The following is a 23599-nucleotide window of genomic DNA, read 5'->3' on the forward strand; positions in this document are numbered from 1 at the left end:
GTGAGAGGGAAGAAGGGAGAGAGGGGTCAATCTTAAATCTGCTGACAGAGTTGAAGTGGCTAGATGAAGCCAGAGTATTCTACAAGGTCTCTGCCACAGATGGCAGGGACTTAAGCACGTGGAACACCTTCTCCTGCTTTTCCCAGAAGTGTTAACAGGGAGCTGGATTTGAAGTGCAGGAGCTAGGCCTTGAACCAGTACCTCTCTTGGATTCTGGAGTTGAAAGTGGCAGCTTTACCGCATGTGCTACAATGTTGGCCCCTTATAAACATTTTAACATTTAATAGAACTCAGCAACCAAAGTTGCTGTCTATTCTTTCAATCTTGACAATGACAAAAACTTTAAGTATGTTGCCAGTTGTAAAATAGTGGCATGTTACAAAGAAAAAATGATTTTGCACAATTTTTCCTGTTTTGTTTCCTGTAAACTAAGGTGATAAAAAAAGACTCACTACTGAAGAATTTACATTTACAGTGAAAATTTGAATGTTTTTATGGTATCTATTTTGCTGCATAATTTACAAAACTACTTCCACATTTTGGTTTGAAAGACTTTCAGCACCAATGGAAGGGGGGATGCAGTGATCTGTGGAGTATGGTAATTGTGTGGAGGAAGTCTTTATAATTTCTGGTCCAGCTAAGAGTAAAAAAGAAGAGGGTTCTAACTTCAACTTGAAAAAATACAGTTAGTTATGTATCTTTTAAAAAGAATTATGCATTTGTTAAAAAGTTAGAGAAATATTCCACCTGCTGGTTTACATGCCAGATAACCACAACAGCGCACACTCAGCTAGGCCAAAACCAGAAAATTCTTCCTGGTCTAAATGAGTGGCAGGTGCTCAAACATTTGGGCCATCTTTTGCTGCTTTCATAGGATGCTCTCGGGGAGATGGATCAAAAGTAGAGCATCTGGGAAATGACTCAGCTCCCAAATGGGATGCTGTGTTGCTTGTGGCGACTTAACTACTTCACCTCTACGTCACTCTCATTAATTGCATTTTTGTTATTACTTTTCTGTCTGCAAGCAGGTAGAAGTATGTTGAGAAGCACTGGGCTGTTGGGGCTGAATTTACTACAGAAGAAAACTAGGTCCTGATTTAAAAAGCAGGTTGGGTGCATGGGGAGGGAGGGATGTGGATGGAGAGAGGGGCCAGGACAGATGCCCTTTCAGAGCCTAGAGCCTATTGCTGTAACACTGGTGTGAGGACTGACCACAGGCTCAGAGACATTTATATCCTGATCTGTGCTAGAGTATACACAAGCTCAATGACTCATTTCCTTGGGCTGGAATTCTAGAAGCACAGCAATGGGAGAGCTGGGCTTTCTGTGTCCTCTGAAGCCGCAAAGCTAGGTTTGGAGTGTCAGTGATAAAGCTCTGAAGGTTTGTGTTAGGGCTTTGGAGCTGAGAGGCCAGAGCCAGAGGGTGAAAAGGAAACTAGAAGTGATAATGCGCTCTCAGGGTTAGAGATGCCATGTTTAGGAGGAAGCAGCCACTCTGCGCAGGCCACCTGGGATCATTGACCCCTCTTTGTGCTTATAGTGGTGGCACAATACAGACTTTTAGAACTGATTCCTGAGTTTCCTTCTTAGGGGACAGGACCTTCAGCCAGTTACTAAACTGCAGACCAGTGTAACTGACAATTTTGCATCTGTGGTGGATGGCATTTTAAGGGAAAGCACCAATGCACCTGTAGGCTGGGTAGGCAAATGCAGCCTATGAGATGTCCTGGCAGGTGCTGTAGTATCTGTCTTGGTGAGTGCACGGTCAGGGCTTCTTGGGATGCAGGGATCAAAGTCACCCCTAAGATCCTGGCACCCTGGAGTAGAGGATGTGGTTCTAGGTCTTTGCGAACATTGGTAGGCTTTGGTGTTATCATTAGCTTATTCTTGGCCTTGTTAAATTTGACTTTGGTAAAACTTAGGGTCTGTAGTTTTTGCATTGAAGTGAATACTTTTGTAAGCAGTCATGACTAGCCGAAAAGAGCAACCACAAGGTTCTTTATGTTTAATGTCAAAGTGGATCAGGGCTGGCTAACAAAAGGGATTCTCTCCCTGCACCCCTTCCCTGGCCCACCTCCTCTCTCCACCCATGATAGTGGCTCCTCAGCCACAGAATTGGAAGGGAGTCATTTAATGATGGCAGGGAGGAGGGAGAGACAAGAAAAGAGTCAGGTAGCCCTCTACCTTTGTTTTCCTTACCTATAGATTTATATAGGCTTTTTGATCTGTTTAGATCATTTGCCAATTTCTTAACTGGTTTATCTTTTTGCTGTTGAGCTGTGGACTTCTTTACATATTCTGATTGTCTTTTTTCAGACATGGTTGTAATTTGCAAGAATCTTCTATCAGTTTTTGACATGACTTCTTACTTTCTTACCAGTTTCTTTTGAGTTGAAATGTTTCAAAATTGATAAAACTTAATGGTTAGTATTCTGACCTAATTTTAACTTTTATTTTGTAAGCATTTTTGCATATGTTTTATTTTTAAAATTTTGTACTTTAGCTTTTTTCTGTTTGTGTGTTTGCTTAGGTGTGTGATCCTCTTAAAATTAGGTTGAATGTGCCCTTTGAGAGTTACTCTTCATTTATTTTATATAGACATCTGTTTATTTCAGCACTTTTCTTTGAAAAGCTTATCCTCTTTATAGAAAATTAATTGATGAAATATAGGCATATATGTTTCTGAACTGTGTGCTCTTTTGTGTGCTGTGCATGTTGTCTTTAAGATTTGTTTTTATTGGAAAGTCAGAGAGGAGAGACAGAGCGGAAGATCTTCCGTCTGATGAGTCACTCCCAAGTGGCTGCAATGGCTGAAGCTGAGCCAATCTGAGACCAGGAGCCAGGAGCTTCTTCCAGGTCTCCCATGCGGGTGCAGGGTCCCAAGGATTTGGGCCGTCCTCTATTGCTTTCCCAGGCCATAACCAGGGAGCTGGATGGGAAGCAGGGCTGCCAGGATTAGAACCAGCGCCCATATGAAATCCCAGGCATGTAAGATGAGGACTTTAACCACTATGCCATTGTGCTGGGCCCGCATGTTGTCTTGATTACTGTTGTTTTCAAATGCAACTTAGAACTGGTAACAACATGCTTGTTGATTTTGCATTTAAAATTGTTTTGTCTATTATAGGCATTTTGGTACAAATAACATTCTGAATATTTTGTACAGTAAAATGCCTGTTAGACTTTTTTCAATGGACTTTTATTGGATGCATGCAAGGGCCTCAAGAAGTTAATGGGAAAATGGAAAGAAGTTTATTTTGGGGCAGAAATATTTTTTTTTTAGATTTATTTTTATTATTTTTTCATTGGAAAGGCAGATATACAGAGAGGAGAGACAGAGAGGAAGATCTTCCATCCGATGATTCACTCCCCAAGTGAGCGCAACGGGCCGATACTATGCCAATCCGAAGCCAGGAGCCTCCTCCGGGTCTCCCACGCGGGTGCAGGTTCCCAAAGCTTTGGGCCGTCCTCCACTGCTTTCCCAGGCCACAGGCAGGGAGCTGGAAGGGAAGCGGGGCTGCCGGGATTAGAACCGGCGCCCATATGGGATCCCGGGCGTGCAAGGTGAGGACTTAACCACTTGCGCCACCGCGCCGGGCCCTGGGGCAGAAATATTTTAAAAAATGCATAAACTGGAACTTTCAAAAGTTATTGCCAAGTGTTTATTGTTAAAAACTAGTGGATATAAAAGTTGGCATGATAATAAACTTAGCATTTAGCTTCATGTTGCCACAACCTTGATACAGTATCCTTAAATATATCATTTTCTGAGTGAATGGACATCTTAATCGTATTTTAATTTTTCAATCCAGAAACATACTCTATTGTCACATTCCCTCAGGTTTTCTTTAATTTGTTTTACAACAGTTAGTAGGTCTTTGCATAGCTTCTGTTACTGTCTGTGATACTACTGTGAGTTTTGTTTTATTAAGTTTCATGTTCTTATTTTTCTTTGCTGGTATGAAGAGTGCATCTTTTTATATATTAAGATGTCATCTTGTGATTTGGCTAAATCTATTGTTTCTGATAGTTTCCTTTATACTCTTTTTGAATTATCTTTTTCCTTTGTTTTATTGCCTTTTCTGGGGTCTCTTGCAAAAAAAGTGATGATAACAGACATACTTGCCTGATTCCTATTTTTACCTTATTTGTTTATTTGAAGGAGAACCATAGGCAGACAGGTGTCTTTCTTCTGCTGATTTCTTTGATGTCTGCAACAGCTGGGTTGGGCCAGACTGAAGCCAGGCCTTGGACCTCTGTTGATGTACCACAGGAGTGGCACTGAGCAAACTGAGCTGTCACCTGATGCCAGTGCCTTCGCAGAAAGCTGGAGCTGCAACAGAGGACGAACTGAGTTTCAGTCATTGTTGTTCTGATGTGGGATGTGAACCTTCTAGACTGTATCTTACTATTATGTCGATCCCTGCTCCATGATTTCTATATGGAAAATATTCAGTTTTATATTACTAAGTATGATAGTAGCTTCATTTCTTTCTGTAGATAACTTCATAAGGTTGAGGTAGTTTTCTAGGTGGCTAATAGTCTGTTAAAAACATTAGTTTCCATTACTGATATTTCTGACTTTGTGTACATTAAATATTCTCTATTGATCAAAATTTTGCTATGCTTTTCATAGGTTTAAAATCTATTTTGGTTCTTTACTGTAAAATTTATACTTGGTTGTTTTGTCCATTTTCTAGAAAATTTGTTTGTGAAGCAGATAGAATAGTAGAAGGAGAAAGAGTATATTTCCATAACCAGTGTGCTCTCCAAATGCCCATGTGAGGTTTGGCCTGGGGTGAAAAAATGAATCCTTGTTTGTTTCCTGTTTGTTTTTGTTTTGTTAGTTTAGGAGATTTATTGCATTTGCAGATTCAGTGCATGAATGGCTATAGTGGCTAGAGTTGGCCTCCGGTAAAAGCTAGGAGTCTGGAACTGCATCTGGGTCTTTCACATGGGTTGCAGGAACCCAAGAACTTGAGCAATCTGCTTTCACAGTGTGTTAGCTGAACTGCATTGGAAATGGAGCAACCAGTAGCCGAACTGGAAGTAATTCACATAGGCTTCTTGCTTGGCAGACTGCAGCTTAACTTGGTATGCTCCTGGAAATTAAGCCTTGTCTTCCCCTTGATGGTGGGAACCAAATCTGAGCTATCACTACTGCCTCCCAGGGGTTAACAGTAGAAGGAAGCTTGAATGAAGAGCTGGAAGATGGAGGTATTGAGTCCAGGTACTTCAACATGGATCATCTTAATTTCTAGGCTAAATTCCTCCCTTTCTCTCTCTTTCTTCTTTAGGGTTTCATTTAAGTGAAAGGCAGAGTGACAGAAAGGAGGACGAAACACAGAGATGGGTATCTTCTGCCCTCTGGTTCACTCACTAACTATCTGCAAGACAAGGATGACGAGGCAGAAGGCAGTGTCCATCAAACCTTAGAACATCTTTCTGTATTCAGTAAATGTAGCAGGTCCAACATTTGCTTAGGAAGAGTGTTGTACAATTAGGTATCAAGTGAAATACCCTTCCTATAAATAAGGGTAACAATTATTGTTTACTTTTAAGTTAGTGCATTATAATATGTATTTGAGCCTGTGGGCACTTTGCCCATATGTGCCTGGCAGTCCAGAGAACGAAATCTTGATGTGTGGCAGGACAACTGCCTTTGTAGACATGAAAGACTCTTGTTGTAGGGTAGTAGTAATTGTTTTGTATTAATCATTGCCTCTCTTTACCCCTGTCTGCTCTGTGGGAGTGAAGGTTTTGTTCAAAGCTAATTATTAAAAGACACAGCAAAGTTGAGGTAAGAAAGCAGTAGCAGATTGGCCTAGTTACCCGGCAGTGTTTCCCTGAGCTTGTCAGCTTTTGCTGTGTGAACTTTATGTACATATTTAAACTGTTTACATATGAGTTATACTGCAGGATAACATTTGGCTGCTAATAAAACATACTGTTTGTGATTCTTAACCATGGGAATTTTCCAAGATATGGTCTCTGATTTTCAGCTTTTTAAATGAATTCTGCCTTTGAGAGTGTGTATTTTCCCAGGTACCTATATTTATCAGTACCAGATTTGCATGCTCAAAGTAATTTTGATGTTACATCCTCCCATAAACTCTACTTTCAGGGTTTAAATTACCTGTTACATATTTCCGCTTTAGATAAGCAGGTGGCACTTAATGGCAGCATGTCTTTTCAGTCCCTCTTGTTTTAAGGAGCTTGAGAGAGAAGTGAAACACAAAAAGGACTACACTTTTGTGTTGTTAGGAAAGAAGGTGGTTTTGTAAGGAAGGGCTAAGGAGAGGCTCTAGGGAGAACTGGCAAAGTCCCAGTGGACACTGGAATGAATTGGAAGAGTATTCCAAGCAAAGATAAGCTTCTGAGCAAGGACAAAGGAGCAAAAGTAATTTGTGCCTTCTGTTATCTACAGGTAACTCTGTGTGGCTGCCTGTGATACTACAAAAAAAAAAAAAAAAAGGTGCTTGGACTTTTCCTAGTTATTGGAATAGCACCCCTAAAAGTCATTGGAATTTGCTGCCTTTTGGGAATATGACTCGAGGGCCAAGGAGGAGGTGGAATCTGTATAGCTCTGTAATACATCTTGAAAATCCGGCATTGCAATGCATTTGGCTTTGGTTTCATAGATTGATTTGTTTTAGCTGTTTAGGATCTTTTGTGTTTCCATATGAATGTAACATTTTTCCCTAGATCAGGGAAGAATGTGCTTGGAGTTTTTAATGGAATGTCATTAAATCTGTATATTGCTTTAGTTCTATGGACATTTGATGACATTAATTCTTCTAGTCCATGAACATGGAACATTTTTTCAAGTTTTGGTGTCTTTCTAATGTTTTATAATTGTGGTGTGAAAGATCTTTTATGTCCTTATTTAAATTTATCACAAGGTATTGAATGGCAATAATCTTTGAAGTTTTTTTAAAATTTTTGCCCTGATTTTGTTTCTGTAAACAAATGCGGCTGATTTCTGTGTATTTTTATACCCTGTAGCTGTTTTTTTTTTTAAGATTTATTTTTTTTATTGAAAGGCAGATATACAGAGAGGAGGAGAGACAGAGAGGAAGATATTCCATCAGTGGTTTACTCCCCAAGTGACTGCAGTGGCTGGAGCTGAGCCAATCCAAAGCCAGGAGCCAGGAGCTCTTCCAGGTCTCCCACATGGGCACAGGGTCCCAAGGCTTTGGGCCGTCCTCAACTGCTTTCCCAGGCCACAAGCAGAGAGCTGGAAAGGAAGCAGGGCCACTGAGATTAGAACTGGCGACCATATGGGATCCCAGACATGCAAGGTGAGGACTTTAAGTACTACGCTATCGCGCCAGGCCCACTGCAACTGTTTTTATAAATATTTATATTTGAAAGGCAGAGTTGGAAAGTGAGAAGAGACTGAGAGCTTCCACCACTAGTTCACTCCTCAAATGGCTGCAACAATAGGAAGGTACTGTGCTGGCCGAAACCAGGAACCCGTACTTCTTCTGGGGTTCCCATATGGGCTTAGGAGTCCAAGCATTTGGGCTGTCTCCTGCTTTCCCAGGTTCATTAGCAGGGAGCTTGATTGGATATGGAACAACTGGGTTTGGAACCTGTGCCCATATAGGATACTGGCATTACATGTGCTGTCTCAACGTGCTGTACTACAGCATTGCTTCCTATATCCTGCAGTTTTGCCAAACTCCTAGAAAAGTTCTGATAGTCTCGTTTCAAAGATTTATTTATTTGTTTTTGTTGAAAAGGCAGATTTACAGAGAGGCGGAGAGACTGAAAGATCTTTACCCACTGGTTCACTGTAGAAATGACTGCAACAGCCTGGGCTGAGCTGATCTGAAGTCAGGGTGTTCCTTTGGGTCTTCCACATGGGTACAGGGTTCCAAGGCTTTGGACCACCCTCCACTGCTTTCCCAGACCGTATGTGGGGAGCCGGATGGGAAATTGGCTAGCTGGGGCAAGAAGCAGCACCCATATGGGATGACAGCTGTAGGCTGAGGGTGAGCCAGTTGCACCTGGTGCTGGCCTCAAGTTCTGACAGTTTCTTAGTGGAGTCTTTCGATTCCCCCATGTATAGCATCGTATTATCTGCAAACATGGATAATTTGATTTGGGCCCAGTCACAAAAAATAAAAACGAGGATATAGAAAGTTTACTATGAAAAGTACTGGCTAATAAAAGATTGATTACTGAAAGACAAGGAAATTCTAAAGAATAAAGGAAGGACTGAGTATGGGAGAGCCACAAGTGTTTGAGATTTTCTTTTGGTTAGAGAGGAAGTGATCGATGCTGATTGTGGAAGGGATGAGTTTACTGAGGCATCTTCCCTAAGGTCTGGGAAAGAGAATGTTTTACATCATTTTCTTTTAAACTGCTAGGTATTACATGAGTGAGTTTCTCAGGTAGTACCTCTCGTTAAGTATCTAGGGAAGTGTTTGGTCATATCTAGAGTGAATAATGTGTGTGACCTCATCCTGAATTTGCTTTAAGCAGTCATTTGTGACACATGTAACTAAGAGGTTATATAGTATTCCACTTTGAAGATTCTGCTTTCACAGATATATTTAGTAGTATTAGAAAACTGAGAATTTAGACTGTAAACGAATTGAAATACTTTTATTTATTTTGGGCTGTAAGTTAATACAAAATTTAATTGCTGATGCTAGATATGGAAAAGATTTAATTGGACAAAAGAGAGCGCTAATAGTAATTTATTCACACCAGATAGGGATAAATTTTGTTTAAATAGTAGATTTGGGTAATTCAAGGATATGAGTTGATTCATATAAGTTTTGTGTTAGCTACATGTTTTCTAGAATGTAAGCATTCCTATTTAAAAACAGACTGTATCCCAAACAATGTTACAAGTTATATTTTTGGAAGTGAAAATATATGTTCCCATAGAAACCAAGTTTCTTGGTGTGGGATTTTTATTTGGTTGTGGAATGCATTTAATTTTTGTGTGAACTTAGCTTATATTGCTATGTAGCATTATTTTTGGGGGAGAATTGCATTTGAGGTTTTTAACTTATGCTGTATATTTATGTATGTTTTGGTCTGCCTGTGAATAGTCTGTATCATTCTTCTAGGGTCATGGATGTGTAGGGTTGAAACACTGGGTGACAGGTAGGGACAGGAGCTTGTGCCAAAAAAACCTGGGCATCCATGGTTTTATATAGGGTCATGTGCTTGCATTGCCTGTTGGTAGTGATTTTCCTCAAAGCATCTCACTTATTTTCCCTTTCTTTTTTGAATACATAAATGCTTACTCTTATTTGTAGTTCTTGGATGCTATAGAAAGGATGAGATTTTTAAAATTCAAGTTTCTGACATTAGTGAGGCCAAATGGAATGAATAAAAATAAAAATACACCTTCAGATTTATGTGCTACAGAAAGGTAAATGAGCTGTTTTGGTGTGAAGGTACTTTTATTTCAGAAAAATGGAGCAGAGCTTTGTGATGGTAGGTAATAACAACAACATTCATGGGGCTATGATGTGGATTATTTTTACATAAGTAAATAAAATGAAGAACACCTGGGTAGACAGAGCCAATTACACCTCCTCAGTGATTCAGAGGTTGCTTGATTTGCACAACAACAAAATTAAACTGACACTGTTTATTTAAATGGCTAAAGAAAGACAGGACTTAAATGTCACCATTCAGAAGTACCCAGCAAACTTCTGATTATATAACCAGGTGCTTTCCAAGAAGACAGATAACTATGTAACCAAGCAAGATAACTATGTAACCATAGCCAGTCAAGTATTTTCTTTGTTGTACTTCTGTGTCTGACCTTAAATGCTTTTCTCCCTTGTATTTCCTGGGTGGATGTACCAGAACACAGGGTTGGAGCTGATTGAACTTCGAGCTATTTGCTCAGCATTGTTATTTGCTTAAACATATTATTGTGTCTTGGTTTACCTTTTAAGTTTGAAAAGTCGTGTATTGAATGCTTACCTTGAGGTAGGATTGTGATTATAGCAAATGTATGCACACCAAATACCAGGGTACCTGTCTGTTTAAAACAAATTCTAATGCATTTAAAGTAAGACATAGACTCTAATATAGTAGTTATGGGGAACACAACCCCTCACTTTAATAAGTGAACATACCAACTAGAAAAACGGCAGAAGCAGTGTTAAGAATGAGGTTTAAAGCAATAAGTATAGTTATTATAAAATTTCAATAATTTGAGAAGCCATTAAATGATCTGTTAGTGCATCCCAAGGATCTAGGACAAAAAATTAATAGGAGGAAAAAGTAATTAAAATTAGAAAAGAAACAGACCAAAAGATATACAAAAAAATCAGTGAAATTAAGAGCTGATTCTTTTGAAAAAATAAAATGGTAAACCACTGACTGAACTACCTTTCACCTCCTACAAAGAAGACAAATTAGTGCAATCAGGAATGCATGAAAAAAGAAGTTACAACAAACACAAGAAAAAAAGAAAAATGAGGAATTACTGTAAATAGATATATGCCAGCAAATTGGAAAATCTAGATGTCAGCAGACTTCTGAACACATAAATAAATCAAGTCATGTGAACATAGAAAAATTATGTGGACCCATAACCCAGGTGGAGATTGAGTCAGTAATAAAGACACCCTCCCAATAGAGAAAATCCCAGGGTGAATGAAGTCACTGCTGAAGTCTACCAAAATTTCTAACAAGAACTAATTTCAAATACTTCCCAAACTTGTATGAGGCCATGAACACCTTTATTTCTTCAAAAGATTTATTTATGTTGGACCTGGCACATTAGCCTAGTGCTAAATGATTGTCTTGCATCCACTGGAATCCCATAAGGGTGCCAGTTCATATCCCGGCTGATCCATTTCCCTTGCAGTTCCCTGCTTGTAGCCTGGGAAATCAATCAAGCAAGGCCCAAAGCCTTGGGACCCTGCACCTGTGTGGGAGACTCAGAAGCAGCTCCTGGCTGCATGCTTTGGATCGGGTCAGCTCCAGCAGTTTTGGCCACTTAGGAAGTGAACAATCAAACAGAACATCTTTTTGTCTGTCATTCTCTCTGTAAATCTGCATTTACAATAAAATTAAAATCTCAAAGAAATGCTTATTTTTATTGGAAAGGAAGATCAGATTTAAGAGTGAAGAAGAGACAGTAAGATTTTCTGTCTACTGGTTCACTCCCCCCAAAGCCATAAACTTTTGAGCTGAACCCATTTGAAGCCGTCATCTTCTGGGTCTTCCACATAAATGCAGGGAATCAAGGCTTTAAACCATCTTCCAGTGCTTTCCCAGGCCATAAGCAGGGAGCTGAATGAAAAGTAAAATAGCCAGGACAGGACACAGTACTCGTGTGGGATCTCAGAGCTTGCTTGCAATGTAAAGATTTAGCCATTGTGACCAGGCCCCATTACCCTCATTTTAAAACCAGAAAAAGATAAAACAAAGAAAACTCTAGACCAATATGCCTGGTGAATACAGATGTAAAAATCCTCCACCACATTTTAGCTAGGTGAATCCTGCACCACATCAGAAAGATGATCATGTAGAGCAAGTGAGATTTATCTCTTACATTAAGGGATGATTGAAGGGGCATAGTAAGTGTACTGTGAAACACAATTTCAAATTGTCATTTGTTAATGTGATTATTTTAGTAAATGCAGTGAAAGTATCTGATAAAATACAACATCGCTTCGTAATAGGAACCAACAAAAACTTACAAATGGAGCATTCCTTAACACAATCAAGGCAATAGATCAGAAACACCTAGTGAGTATCATATTCATTGGGGGCAAAATTGCAGGTATTTCCACTAAGAATGGTTACTTATTTACCTGAAATGTATAGGTTTCTTGTTCATTACGCCATTAATTAGTGTATCTTTTCTTGTGATCTGACTGTACCAGTTCTCTGCTAACTCTGCTGTGTTCATTTTTTTTTCAGTCATTATTGATTGAGTACTTATGAAATACATCAGATACTGCACTAGGTTTCCTGAGTAATAGTAATGAAACAGTAACTGCCTCGGTAAGGCCCTATTATCTGGTGATCAGCCACAATGCATTATCTTACTGAGATCTGTGAGAAGTAATAGTATACTTTCTAACCTTAATAGAAGGCACCTGAATGTGCCGAGACTGGCTTTTCACAAGAACAGTAGTGGTCTGAGGCTATGACATAAAAGTTAGAAGGGAAGAGAAGTTTGGAAGAGAGTAGTATATGTCCGGAGGAAGCATTAGACGAGAGCATGCAAAGCACACGTAAACTATGATAAGGATTGTACTGGAAGAAAGGTTCTTCAGCAATAGTCACAAATCCTACATTCTTTTAGTTAATTGTATCATGGAATTGAAGTATAGACAATGATAGACAGTATCCTATTGTCAAGGTGTGTCTAATAATTTCATTGGGAGTCCTCCATTTATTCAGGAGTATACAAGCATACTGCACATAAACAGTGTGAGGGGGTACCAAAGGTGAAGAGGCTTCTCTGCTTTAGAGTTTATCTCATTGCTTGTCTTTTGTTCTTTTTTTTTTTTTGCTCACTTAACTAGAAAAATTATTTCATCATATTCCCAACCAGCAAACATCCCTCTCTGAACCTTTTTCTGTTTTATTTTCAGTCAAAATTTATGAAAACAAACAATTTTGGAGATAACAACTGGATTTGTTTTCTGGGATTCCTGGCTGGCATTACAATAAAAGATGAATGCCAGTCATAACAGAATTTCATGAAATATATCTGATCCTTTGTATAAAATATTTTATTTTTTCATTTTGTGATGTGATTCCGTAGGCTCTGGGACTTCCCTTAATAAATCCACAAATTCTCTAACCTCAGTGATTTCTCCTTTATTATTACAGTTGTATAGTCTTTCATAAGCAGTCATATGTCCACCTGACATTGCAGGTATGGACAATGGCAGACAGTCCAGTATTCTAATTTCAAGATATAGTTAACAGTTTTATTGAGAGTCCATCTTTGATTTGGAAGTAGAGATGCATATTGCATTATTTCTGCACATTTGGATATGATAGTGTCTATTATACAGTTATATATTTCTTTAAAAGGTATAAAACAAAATCAACAACAGGAACAAAGTTAAATATTTTAACACTGTAAAGTTAAATAATATGCTACTGAGTGACCAATGTGTCGATGAAGAAATGAAGAAAACGAAAATGTTCTTGGAGAAAATGTTGCTACTGTTGAACCTGTAAGTCACTGAAGAATTTAGTAAAACTATTTTGAAGAAATGAGAATTAAAACAAAATTATCAAAGCCCATGAGTTTCAGCAAAAACAATATTGAAATGGCTATTGATCTTATATTTTTCATGAAGGTTGCCTTATATCAGTAAGAACAGATGATATTTGTCCTTTTGGGATTGGCTTGTTTCACTGAGCATAATGGTCACTAGTTGGGACCATTTGGTATAAATGGTACCATTCAATTCTTTTTAATGGCTGAGTGGTTTTCCATGGATTAGATACAGCACAGTTTTTAAATCCGCTCCTTTTTTGATGGGCATCTGAGCTGTTTTCATGTGTTTGCTTTTGTAGATTGTGCTGCTGTGAATATAGGATTACAGATCCCATTTACTTTGAGTATATTCCCCACAGTGGAATAGCTGGGTCATACAACAGGTTTGTTTTCAGTTCTTTTATCACTCTCCATACTGACCATACTGTATATGGTCATTCTATAGTGTTGTACTAGCTTAGACTCCCACCAACAGTGAAGGAGGGTATTTTGCTGCACATATCCATGCCAGCAGGTGTTGTTAGTAGAGTTCTGAAAGTAGACCAGTCTCATTGGAGTTAGGTGGAACCTCAGTGTGGTTTTCATTTGTACCCCCCCGACAGCTGGGGAGCCTGAGCATTTTTTTCATCAAACTACGTCAAACTAAAAAGTTTCTGCACAGCAAAGGAATCTATCAATAAAGTGAAGAAGCAACCAACAAAATGGGAGAAAATCTTTGCTCACTACACAATCAATAGGGGACTAATACCCAGGATTTACAAGCTTCAGAAACTCAAGTGACAGCAGAAGCAAACAATCCTGTGAATAAATGGGAGAAGGAAATGAACAGACGTTTTTCAAAAGAACAAATTCAAATGACTAGCAGACAAATGAAAACATTCTATATTCTTAATGAAAATTTCTTGCACACTGAATCAGTTACCTTATAACTCAATAGTACATTGAAACACTGACATTTAGTTTACAGATCTCCTGGTTGGCTGGTGTGGGGCTTTTCTCCACATGGCCTCATTCTCCAGAGGCAGGTAGCCTAAAGAGATCATACTATCTCAGAGAATTTGAAGAACTTCAAGAGGGCACACCCAACCACATGAGCATGTTTAATGTTTGCCTGCAAGCTGTGTGCTCACATGCCACTGGGAATGCCCATCATCATGGCTACAAACACACAGATGGGTGTCATTTAATAATAGGGACATGATCTGAGGAATGTGTAATTTCTTTCTGCCATTGTTATGTAAATGTCTTAAAAATACTCACTTGGACCTTCATGGTGTAAGTTACTCTACATAACCTTGTTTTTATTGGGTAAGATTTATTTACATTTTTTAATTTGAAAATCAGAGAGAAAAAAGGGAGAAAAATTGATATTCTAGTTTCTGGTTCTGGTTCACTTACCAAATGGCTCCTGCACGTAGGGCTGGGCCAGGCTGAAATCTAGAGCCAGGTAAGTCAACCTCATTTCTCATTTGGTGACAGGGACGTAAGTACTTGTGACATTTTCCAGTACCTTCCCATAAAGAAAGCAGGAAGCTGGATCAGGATTGGAGCAGCAGCAGCAGCACTTTATCTGGTACTCTGATGTGAGATGCGAGTATTGCAAGCTGCAGCTAAACCTGATACAACATTACACTGGTCACAATCTATTGCCTCTGGATATAATCAAACAATGCAGTAAACACAAGATGAATGACATTGTTGCGCTGGTATCAGCTTATAGTAGTGCAGTAAACTTTTTCTGCCTATAAAGGAGAACACTCTAAAGTAAGCGAGTGTAGTGTGAAAGCCAGTAACATAGAGTACAATAGTTGCTTATTGTCATCATCAAGTATTAATGCATAGTTTATAGTTGCTTGGGTTATGCTTTTTGTGTGTGTGACTAGCAATACATACAATCTTGTTTCCCAGTATCCCCACAAGCATGGGAGGAATGCATTGTTCTGCAACTTGTTTTAAGATTTATTGTTTTACTTGAAAGAGTTGCAGAGAGAGAGAAAAAGATGGAAGAGAAATATCCATCTTCTGGTTCAACCCTGAATAGGAGGTTGTTCTAGTCTATTATGTGGATGCTGATGCCTAAGGCCTTGGACCATCCTTTGCTGCTTGCTCAGGCTGTTAGCTGGGAGCTGGATTGGAAATGAAGCAGCTGGGTCTCGAATCTGTGCTCATGTGGGATGCCAGCATGTGCTATCCATTTATATGAGCAGGAGCCTCGGAGCATGCCCTGCGTCGGGGACCTGGGATGGGTGGGATGCTGGGTATGGCTTTCCCTTTATCTCTTCCCTTACCCCGGATACAGAAAAAAAAATTAATGTGGAAACAATGGTCTTACCCACTTCCTGTAGTCCTTGACCCTTTGTGCCCTAATCAACTATGTAAAGATTACCCAAATAAAACATTTAAAAAATTAAAAAAAAATTGAAAAACATTTAAAATTTTATTTTTTAAAGATTTTTATTGGAAGGCAGATTTATAGAGAGAAGGAGAGACAGAGAAAAATCTTCAGTCCACTGGCCCACCGCGCAAGTGGCCACAGCAGCTGGAGCTAAGCCAATCTAAAGCCAGGAGCTAGGAGTTTCTTCTGGGTTTTCCACATGGTTGCAGGGTCCCAAGATGTTGGGCCATGCTTGACTGCTTTCCCAGGCCACAAGCAGGGAAATGCAAGGGAAGTAGATCAGCCTGAATATGAACTGGTACCAGATATGGACCCTGGTGCATGCAAGGTAATGGTGTAGCCATTAGGCTACCACTCTGAGCACATTTTTAATTTTTTAAAAAATTTTATGTATTTATCTTTTTAGTGCCAGCCTCATTTTACAGCGTTTTGATGGCTGTGATATGGGTAGACTATAGGAATTTTTTCAGCTGTATGTAACATTTTGGTAAAAAAAAATTAGTGACCTAAATATCCTTATAGATGCATCACATGTGAAAAGAGGTGGAAAGTTATACATACATTGTGGATATTAGGAGCCCATTGTATTCTGTGCAGTCTTTATTGTCTCTACATCTGTTTCTGCATTCTACCTTGTCATCGCTAGTGGTATTTATACCGTTTTATATTCTGCTTCTACGTAGTATAATTTTGTGGAGATAATTTGTCTAGATTATATACTCTTTTTTTTAAAATGGTAGTTTCCTTGACTTAAATTTTGTTGATAGGTGTGTCTGCATCAACATCATTTGAAGTGCATAGTAAAAATAACCCCCTGGCCTTAACTCAGAAGTCCTAGAATCACAGTATTTGGTCCTGGGGCCAGGGAAACTTCATTAGTAAACTGAATCATCAGGTTGTTCTTGTTCAAATTTGACAGATGCTTCTTTAGTGTAAGGAGATTTGCCTTGTATTGATTTTTCCCACATTTTAACTAATAGTCATCACTTGTTGAAATAACTAGTTTTCTTGGAGTATTCTGTTCGGTTTTCCCTAATCCAGGTTTTAATAATTTACAGTTGAGGAAAATACTACTTTATGCAAAGAATGGCTTTGGGATGCTAGTAAACATGAGATGATAAAGGTTACCAACTTGAGGGTTTATTTGTTGACTGATGAAAAAGAGAGTGATAAAAGAGTGATAAAAGATATCTCTGTTTTTTAATTTGTAAAGTTAGGGATTGCATTCTTATTCTGCTAGTTGCTGGTTTTCTAAAGGAAAGTAGAAGAGTTCATATTATGTATTTATTTTTCTCATTAAAGTTTTGTAAATTTGACAAATTCTTTCTGCAACTTTTGATATTTTTGGAGTATCTTGTTTTCTCACTTGGATACTTTATTATGTGTTGTGCTGTATTAGGAAATGAAATTATTATTATTATTTTTTTTTTTGCAAAGGGAATTTCTTTGATTACATGACAGTACTAATGCTGCCCACAGAAGCTGAATATCCTTTAGGAAATGGTGTCATCAACAGTTGTTTATATTTTTAAATATTTACATGTATTTAAAGAGATACCTTGAGGATGAAACAGTTATCAGCCATTTTATTTACTCTATACCTTATACATATAGTGCAAAGATAATGTTGCACAGGATAGTGAACCTGTGTTTTGACCAGCATCCATTAAGTGTGAGCCTTTCCTCATTATAGTATCAGTGCTCATCAAGTTTCAGATTTGGAGAATTTCTGTTTTTGAATTTTTTGGGCTGGGAATGCTGAATCTAGGTACCTTCTTCTTTCTTAACATGACTCTAATTTTGTTTTATGGCAGCTTTTTTGCCTAGTTGAAAGTTAGATTTCTAGCCACCTCTGAAGCTAGGAGTTGCTACACAGTTTACTTCTGCTCACTGAAGCCTTTAGTGAAGGCCTGTTGGGTGGGACTCAGTAAAGAAGGCAAAGTGAGTGCAGATACTGTGATCACCAGCCATCCTCTTGCAGGGTGGAGAGCATCTTGTGATAGTGATAGACATGTAAGTAAGTAGAACATGGAAGGGTGTTGTAGTGCAAAGATAAGAATGTGGGTCTTGGACACCATGTTTAATTTTGCCTGGAATGTTTACTGACAGTAGTTTCTGTACAGTGGGGCAAGAGGTTAAGACCACATGAATGCTCAATCTGTAACGTACATTGAACCCTGTTACATGTCATTGACTGCAATTTCAAATGTTGTCTTTGTAAAAAAAAATATATAGTCTTTGTAAATCTACTTGGACTCCTTTATCTGAAACTTCTAAAATTTTCTCCCTGTACCCTCAATTCCTGGTCTGCCTCAACCTCTATTTTGTCAATTGATTAGGGCTTTTGACTTTGGAATGTTTAGATGTAATTCTTACTTAAATTACCAGGCATGTTTTGAAGTGCAGTTTATGACTTTTGCATCAAATGATATGAATGTAGAATACCTTAATGTTTGATTTTTTTTTTTTGAGATTTATTTCCCTTTTGAAAGTCTGAGTCACAGAGATAAAGATATCTTGTTCACTTCCCAGATGGCCAGTATGGCCAGAGCTGGGTCAATCCAAAGCTAGGGGAGGAGCTAGTTCTGTGTATCGTCCCTAGGTGCGGGAGCCCAAGGCCTTGGGCCATGCTCTGCTGTTTTACCAGGTCATTAACTGGCAGCTGGATAGGAACTGCAGTGGCCAGGGCTAGAACAGGCCCTGATTGCACATTGCACACTGATTAGCCTGAAAGGATATTGCCCCTGTTATAAATCTTTAATTTTGAATTAATTTCCATTTAAAGTTATGATACCATTAGAAGTAACTTTAATAACTTATTTTTGTTGAACCAGCTGAGAGTAAACATTCCTCTCTTCTTTAAAGCATCAGTGTTTTTAAATATTTAGCAACAAAATGGTTTGGAATATATTTGATAAGAAAATATTGTCTTATGAAACTGTAGATTGACAAATTCAAAAATTTAGTTTTAATTCTGTATCATTGCCAAGCAGGACATATTCACCTGTGTTTCTCCATTTGTTCCCATAATGTGCTGCATAGCCTTTGGGATGAAGATGCAGTCCCGTTTCCTGTGCTGCGTTTACAGCCTTTGTCTCCTTCACTGTGGAGACTTTGTTTTGGTGAGGTAGATATTTTCAACATAAAAGAGCAGTTACTTTGCACAGTGTCCCTCAGCTTGGAGTTATGTTTTCTCAGGACTAGATTTGGTTGTGCTTTTGTGGCAGAATGTATACAATGAGTAGTGGGTCAGAAGGCACACTTGTCATCTCATTTTTGGTAACCTTAGGTGGTGATAGGTTTTTCACTGTAATGTTGTTTTTTGTCTTTTGTAATTTGTGAGAAGAGAGTTTGAACTGTGTCAGTATTCTGTTTCTCTTTAAACTTTGGCCTGATGGTATTAGCCTCCATTGAGATCTCTGACAAAATTAGTACTGATCAATGTAAATCTTTTTCAGACACATCTGCAGATCTTAACTTATTTAAGTGACTGGGCTTATTTTTCCTGTTATATCCATGGAACTGTCTTTATTTCATGGTATTGTTTTATAATTTTTAGAAACTTGTTTTAAGAAATACAAAGGTATTTTGCGTGAATATTGTCCTTTGGGGATTGACTTATTGATCTGCTATAAGGTGATATTCATGTAGAATATAGGACAAATAAATATAAACATATATAAAAATATATTCTCACAAATGAAATGTATAATGGGGACTGGCATATTGGGAAGTGAAGATATGTTACAGTATGCATCTTACTCCCAAATAAAAAGAGAACTGATTCCCTATGAAACTATTAAATATATCTTGACAGTATGATACTAGGTTTTCTACCATTGTCGATACCTACAGTGTCAGGATACACTTAAATAGCAGAATGTTCCATTTGTGACTGTTGCTGAAGGATTATACCATTGTGATAATATAAAGGGAAACACTGAGGGGAGGGAGTTTAGGGAAGCAGGGATGGGAGGTGAAGTGTGTAATCCCTATAATTGCAAAACCGTGCCATGGAAAAATATATGAATATTAATGCTGAATATCATCTATACTTCATGAAATGGTTCAAGAAAATGTGGCCAGGTGCATGTGATTATCTACTGGATGTGTGCTGCAGAAAGCAGTAGAACATGAGTAATTATTATCCAGACCTTCCTGTGTGCATGGCCTTCAAATAAAGGGCTTAGCTTGTTTTACAGAAAGAATAAAATAGGATAAAGTAAAATAAAATAAAAACAGGGCCCGGCGTGATGGCACAGCGGTTAAGGTCCTCGCCTTGCACGCCCGGGATCCCATATGGGCGCCGGTTCTAATCCTGGCAGCCCCACTTCCCATCCAGCTCCTGGCCTGTGGCCCCGGAAAGCAGTTGAGCTTGGCATAGCATCGGCTGTTGTGCTCACTTGGGGAGTGAATCATCGGACGGAAGATCGTCCTCTCTGTCTCTCCTCTCAGTATATCCGCGTTTCCAGTAAAAATAAAATCTTTAAAAAAAAAAATAAAAAAAGTAAAAACTAAAAAAGAAATATATAGGTACATGCAGGAACATAGTTACTAACTCAGGAAGGTTGGAGAAAGTTTTGGTAGTGAAATCCTAAGCCGCCTCTTCTTTTTTTTTTTTTTTCCAGAGAAGCACACAGATGGTATTGACTGTCAGAGAATTGAGGTAGATGGGGGCAGATATTCATTCACCTCAGTCTTTTATGATGGCTAGGTTGAAGAATGGCATGATCCTTTCCTTGCCCTTAATAAGTCCTGGGCTTCAGGCCCGGCGTGGTGGCGCAGTGGTTAGGAGCGTCACCTTGCACGCCCGGGATCCCATATGGGCGCCAGTTCTATCCCAGCAGCCCCGCTTCCCTTCCAGCTCCCTGCCTGTGGCCCGAGAAAGCAGTCCAGGACGGCCCAAAGCTTTGGGACCCTGCACCCGTGTGGGAGACCCGGAAGAGGCTCCTGGCTTCGGATCAGCATAGTATCGGCCGTTGTGCTCACTTGGGGAGTGAATCATCGGACGGAAGATCTTCCTCTCTGTCTCTCCTCTCTATATATCCGCCTTTCCAATAAAATAATAATAAAGATAAATCTTTAAAAAAAAATAAGTCCTGGGCTTCCCATGATGTAATCACCCACAAGCTCATGGCCAAAGTGTGTGTGTGTATCAGCTTTGTCAGGGGCCCAAACGTTCTTCCATGTGTTCATAGTGCAGACCCCTTCTTGTTGGGAGACATAACTGGGGACAGAGTTGAAACAGCACAGGAAATGGTTATTTCAGTAGAATTCCTTGTAAGTAGTAATATGGACTCTACTTTTCAGAGACCTGAGAATGGAATAAGAACTCTCCAAAATCATATGCCTTTCTAGAAGATTGAGATTTTCTTTTGAAATGACATCTGTGTTTCTCTTCTTGACTCTGATCTACATCACACTCCTACCATCCCTCCCTTCCAGGTTATTAATTTTCTTCTCTGTAATGATTTTTTTTTTCTGCTTTTCTCCAGCATCAGCAGACATTTTTGAATCAGCTTAGAGAAATTACTGGGATAAATGACGCTCAGATACTACAGCAAGCCCTGAAGGTATGGCCTCTATTTTCTAACATACAATCTGTGGTAATCCTTCATCTTTACTGTATATAATAGAAAGCTGAGTTATTTAAACGTGCGGGAATGGATGTGCAGAAATATATTTTTTAAAGTAACGTCCTTGCTTGCTATGGCTGTGAGCATCTTGGCTTTCAAGAATCTAATGTTTCCTGGTAACTTGGGAGTGACAGATACCATTTTCCTAAATAAAACAGTTTTCATGCATAATGGTGGACTCTGAATACTAAAGATAATGGTGATTTGTTTGGGAGCCATGATTTTAGGGATTAAAAGGTGTAATATAGCATGAATTGAGAGGAAGAAGTGAAGAGAAGGGAAAAATTGAAAATTTATACAGGGGTGAAGTGTAAACTTTTCCTCCTAGAATAGAAATATAATTGACTTCCATTCAACCAATGCTGTGTTAACATTTGCCTTGAAATTCTTCAGCTTACACAGCAACCGTTTTGATGGTAGCTTAGATGCCTTTTCCCTTTTCATATCGACACACAGATCAGTGAAATCACATGGATATTCATGTTATAAAAGATCAAGACATTGAAAGATGTTCAAGAGCTAGAATTTTTCATTAAGATGCTTTTGTGTTTCACTAAAGACTAAAAACACTATAGCATTTCCAGCACTGTGTTCATACACCTAATTCCAGTCCTTTGGAACTTGCTCCATGAGACAAAGTTGATTATGTAATTCCCTATTCTGAGCCAAAGTATCTTCCTTTGTTTCTAGAAAAAAATTATCTTCTAGATGGTTAACAATCAAAATCATCATAGTGGTGATGGCTAGCACTTATTAATACATAGTAATAGTGGACACTGTTTTAAGTAGTTTCTGTGATGTAACTGATTCTCTGTACTCTGTGTGGAGAAGCTTCTAATAGAAGACAGACAAGTCTCTAGGGCTCCAGGGAGCCATTGGGCTTATTTGGAGAGGCAGCAGGAGAGTGCCTCCTTTTCTGTGATCATATGATCATCAGTCCTTCATCATTGCTTGCTCATTGTAAATCACTGAGTGTGACTCTTCATCCTATCACTTTTGACAGGGTAAATTTGGGGAATAGCCTTTGATTCCTCTAGCTTGGGAAGCATGTAAGTCAAAGATTTATTCACTTTTTTTTTGACATAAATTGTGTGTAAGGCTTTTTATTTTTAGTTTTCGAATTTCCTTTTATGGACAGATATAGCCAGGCACATTTCTTTTCATTTTTTTTTTGTTGTATTAGAAGTCTTGTTACAGGTTACTCTAACATATGTTTTCCAAATGAACTTGAAACTCGATATTCCAGGTATGACCTTGATGAGAATTTTGTAAGATTGATGATGTATTTGACATAGGTACAATATCATCTTGAACTGTATTCAGTATTTCAGGTTAGGAGTTCTGTGTGTCTGTCAACTATCAGGCCTCAGTAAATTTTGCTGTTTCTTCATGTCAGTCCTTGATTTTTGCTTTTTAAGTCTGCGCATCGATATATATCTTAATACCCATTAAAGCACATAATTTAAAGGCAGATGTTTGACTTAGCAGTTGTCACTTGGGAAACTTGGGTTCCATATTGGAGTGTCCAGGCTGAGCTGTGGATTTGCTCCTAATTCCAGCCCCATGCTAATTTAGGCAAGACACAGGGGTTGACTCAACTGTGTGGGAGACCCAGGTTGAGTTCATAGCTCTCAGTTTAGATCAGTGTTGGACCCTGTGGAGTGAACCAGTGAATGGGAGTTCTTTTCTGTGAGGCTAAAAAAGAGAAGTTATTGCAAAACTGTATTAGTTTTGATTAATAAAGGTGTTACTATAGCATATTCTATATATGTAGATTCACTGTGTTAAGCTGGAATCACTTATGGGGCAATTTTACATTAGAAAGTTAGTTTTTTTTGTTTGCTTTTTTGGCTGTATCCGATGTGTTTTGATGTTTCTTCTTAATTTGTTTGGTTTATTCCAAATAATTTCTTTTTTCTTGTTGAATTCATCACAGACTCAAGGATTATATGATGGCATCGTTTTTCCCAAGAGACTTTTGTGTTTCCTTTTTGTCACCCATGTGTTGGTTACTCAGCAGCACATTTTTTTCATGGTGCTGTAATTTGTTGTTGATGATGTTGTTGTGGCTGTTCTAACTCATACCAGTTGGTGACCTTGTTTCATAGCTTCCCACTTATGGAAATGTATAATGATGGAGTACTGGGGTCTATCATATACAGACGTGGGGGTATAATGGAACATGCATCCCTGCTTCCAGACAAAAGATGGATCACTGTGAAATTGTTGGAAAGGTGTAGACAATGGGATGCTGGACTGTCTGACATTGTCTGTACCAACAGTGTTGGGGTACACATAAATAAGAGACTGATAGAATTATGATTCCTTATGAAGGAC

General features: G+C 38.7%; 1 protein-coding gene across 10 annotated transcripts in view; it reads left to right on the plus strand.

The window, feature by feature from the left end:
* The window catches only part of USP25 (ubiquitin specific peptidase 25), a 126006-nt gene that overhangs the window by 8655 nt on the left and 93752 nt on the right, over positions 1-23599 (plus strand). For 7 of the 10 annotated variants that reach the window (XM_040980646.1, XM_040980648.1, XM_040980647.1 and 4 more), the window contains one exon: positions 21122-21199. In XM_040980646.1, coding sequence (XP_040836580.1) covers positions 21122-21199 — 78 coding nt within the window. Of the gene's footprint in view, positions 1-13086; positions 13185-13486; positions 13615-21121; positions 21200-22445; positions 22509-23599 lie in introns of those variants that run through there. The other 3 variants (XM_040980653.1, XM_040980656.1, XM_040980654.1) reach the window with 3 other exon arrangements.

This window comes from Ochotona curzoniae, unplaced genomic scaffold, assembly GCF_017591425.1.
Source record: "Ochotona curzoniae isolate NIBS_2020 unplaced genomic scaffold, NIBS_Ocur_1.0 contig_3498, whole genome shotgun sequence".
NCBI lineage: Eukaryota > Metazoa > Chordata > Mammalia > Lagomorpha > Ochotonidae > Ochotona > Ochotona curzoniae.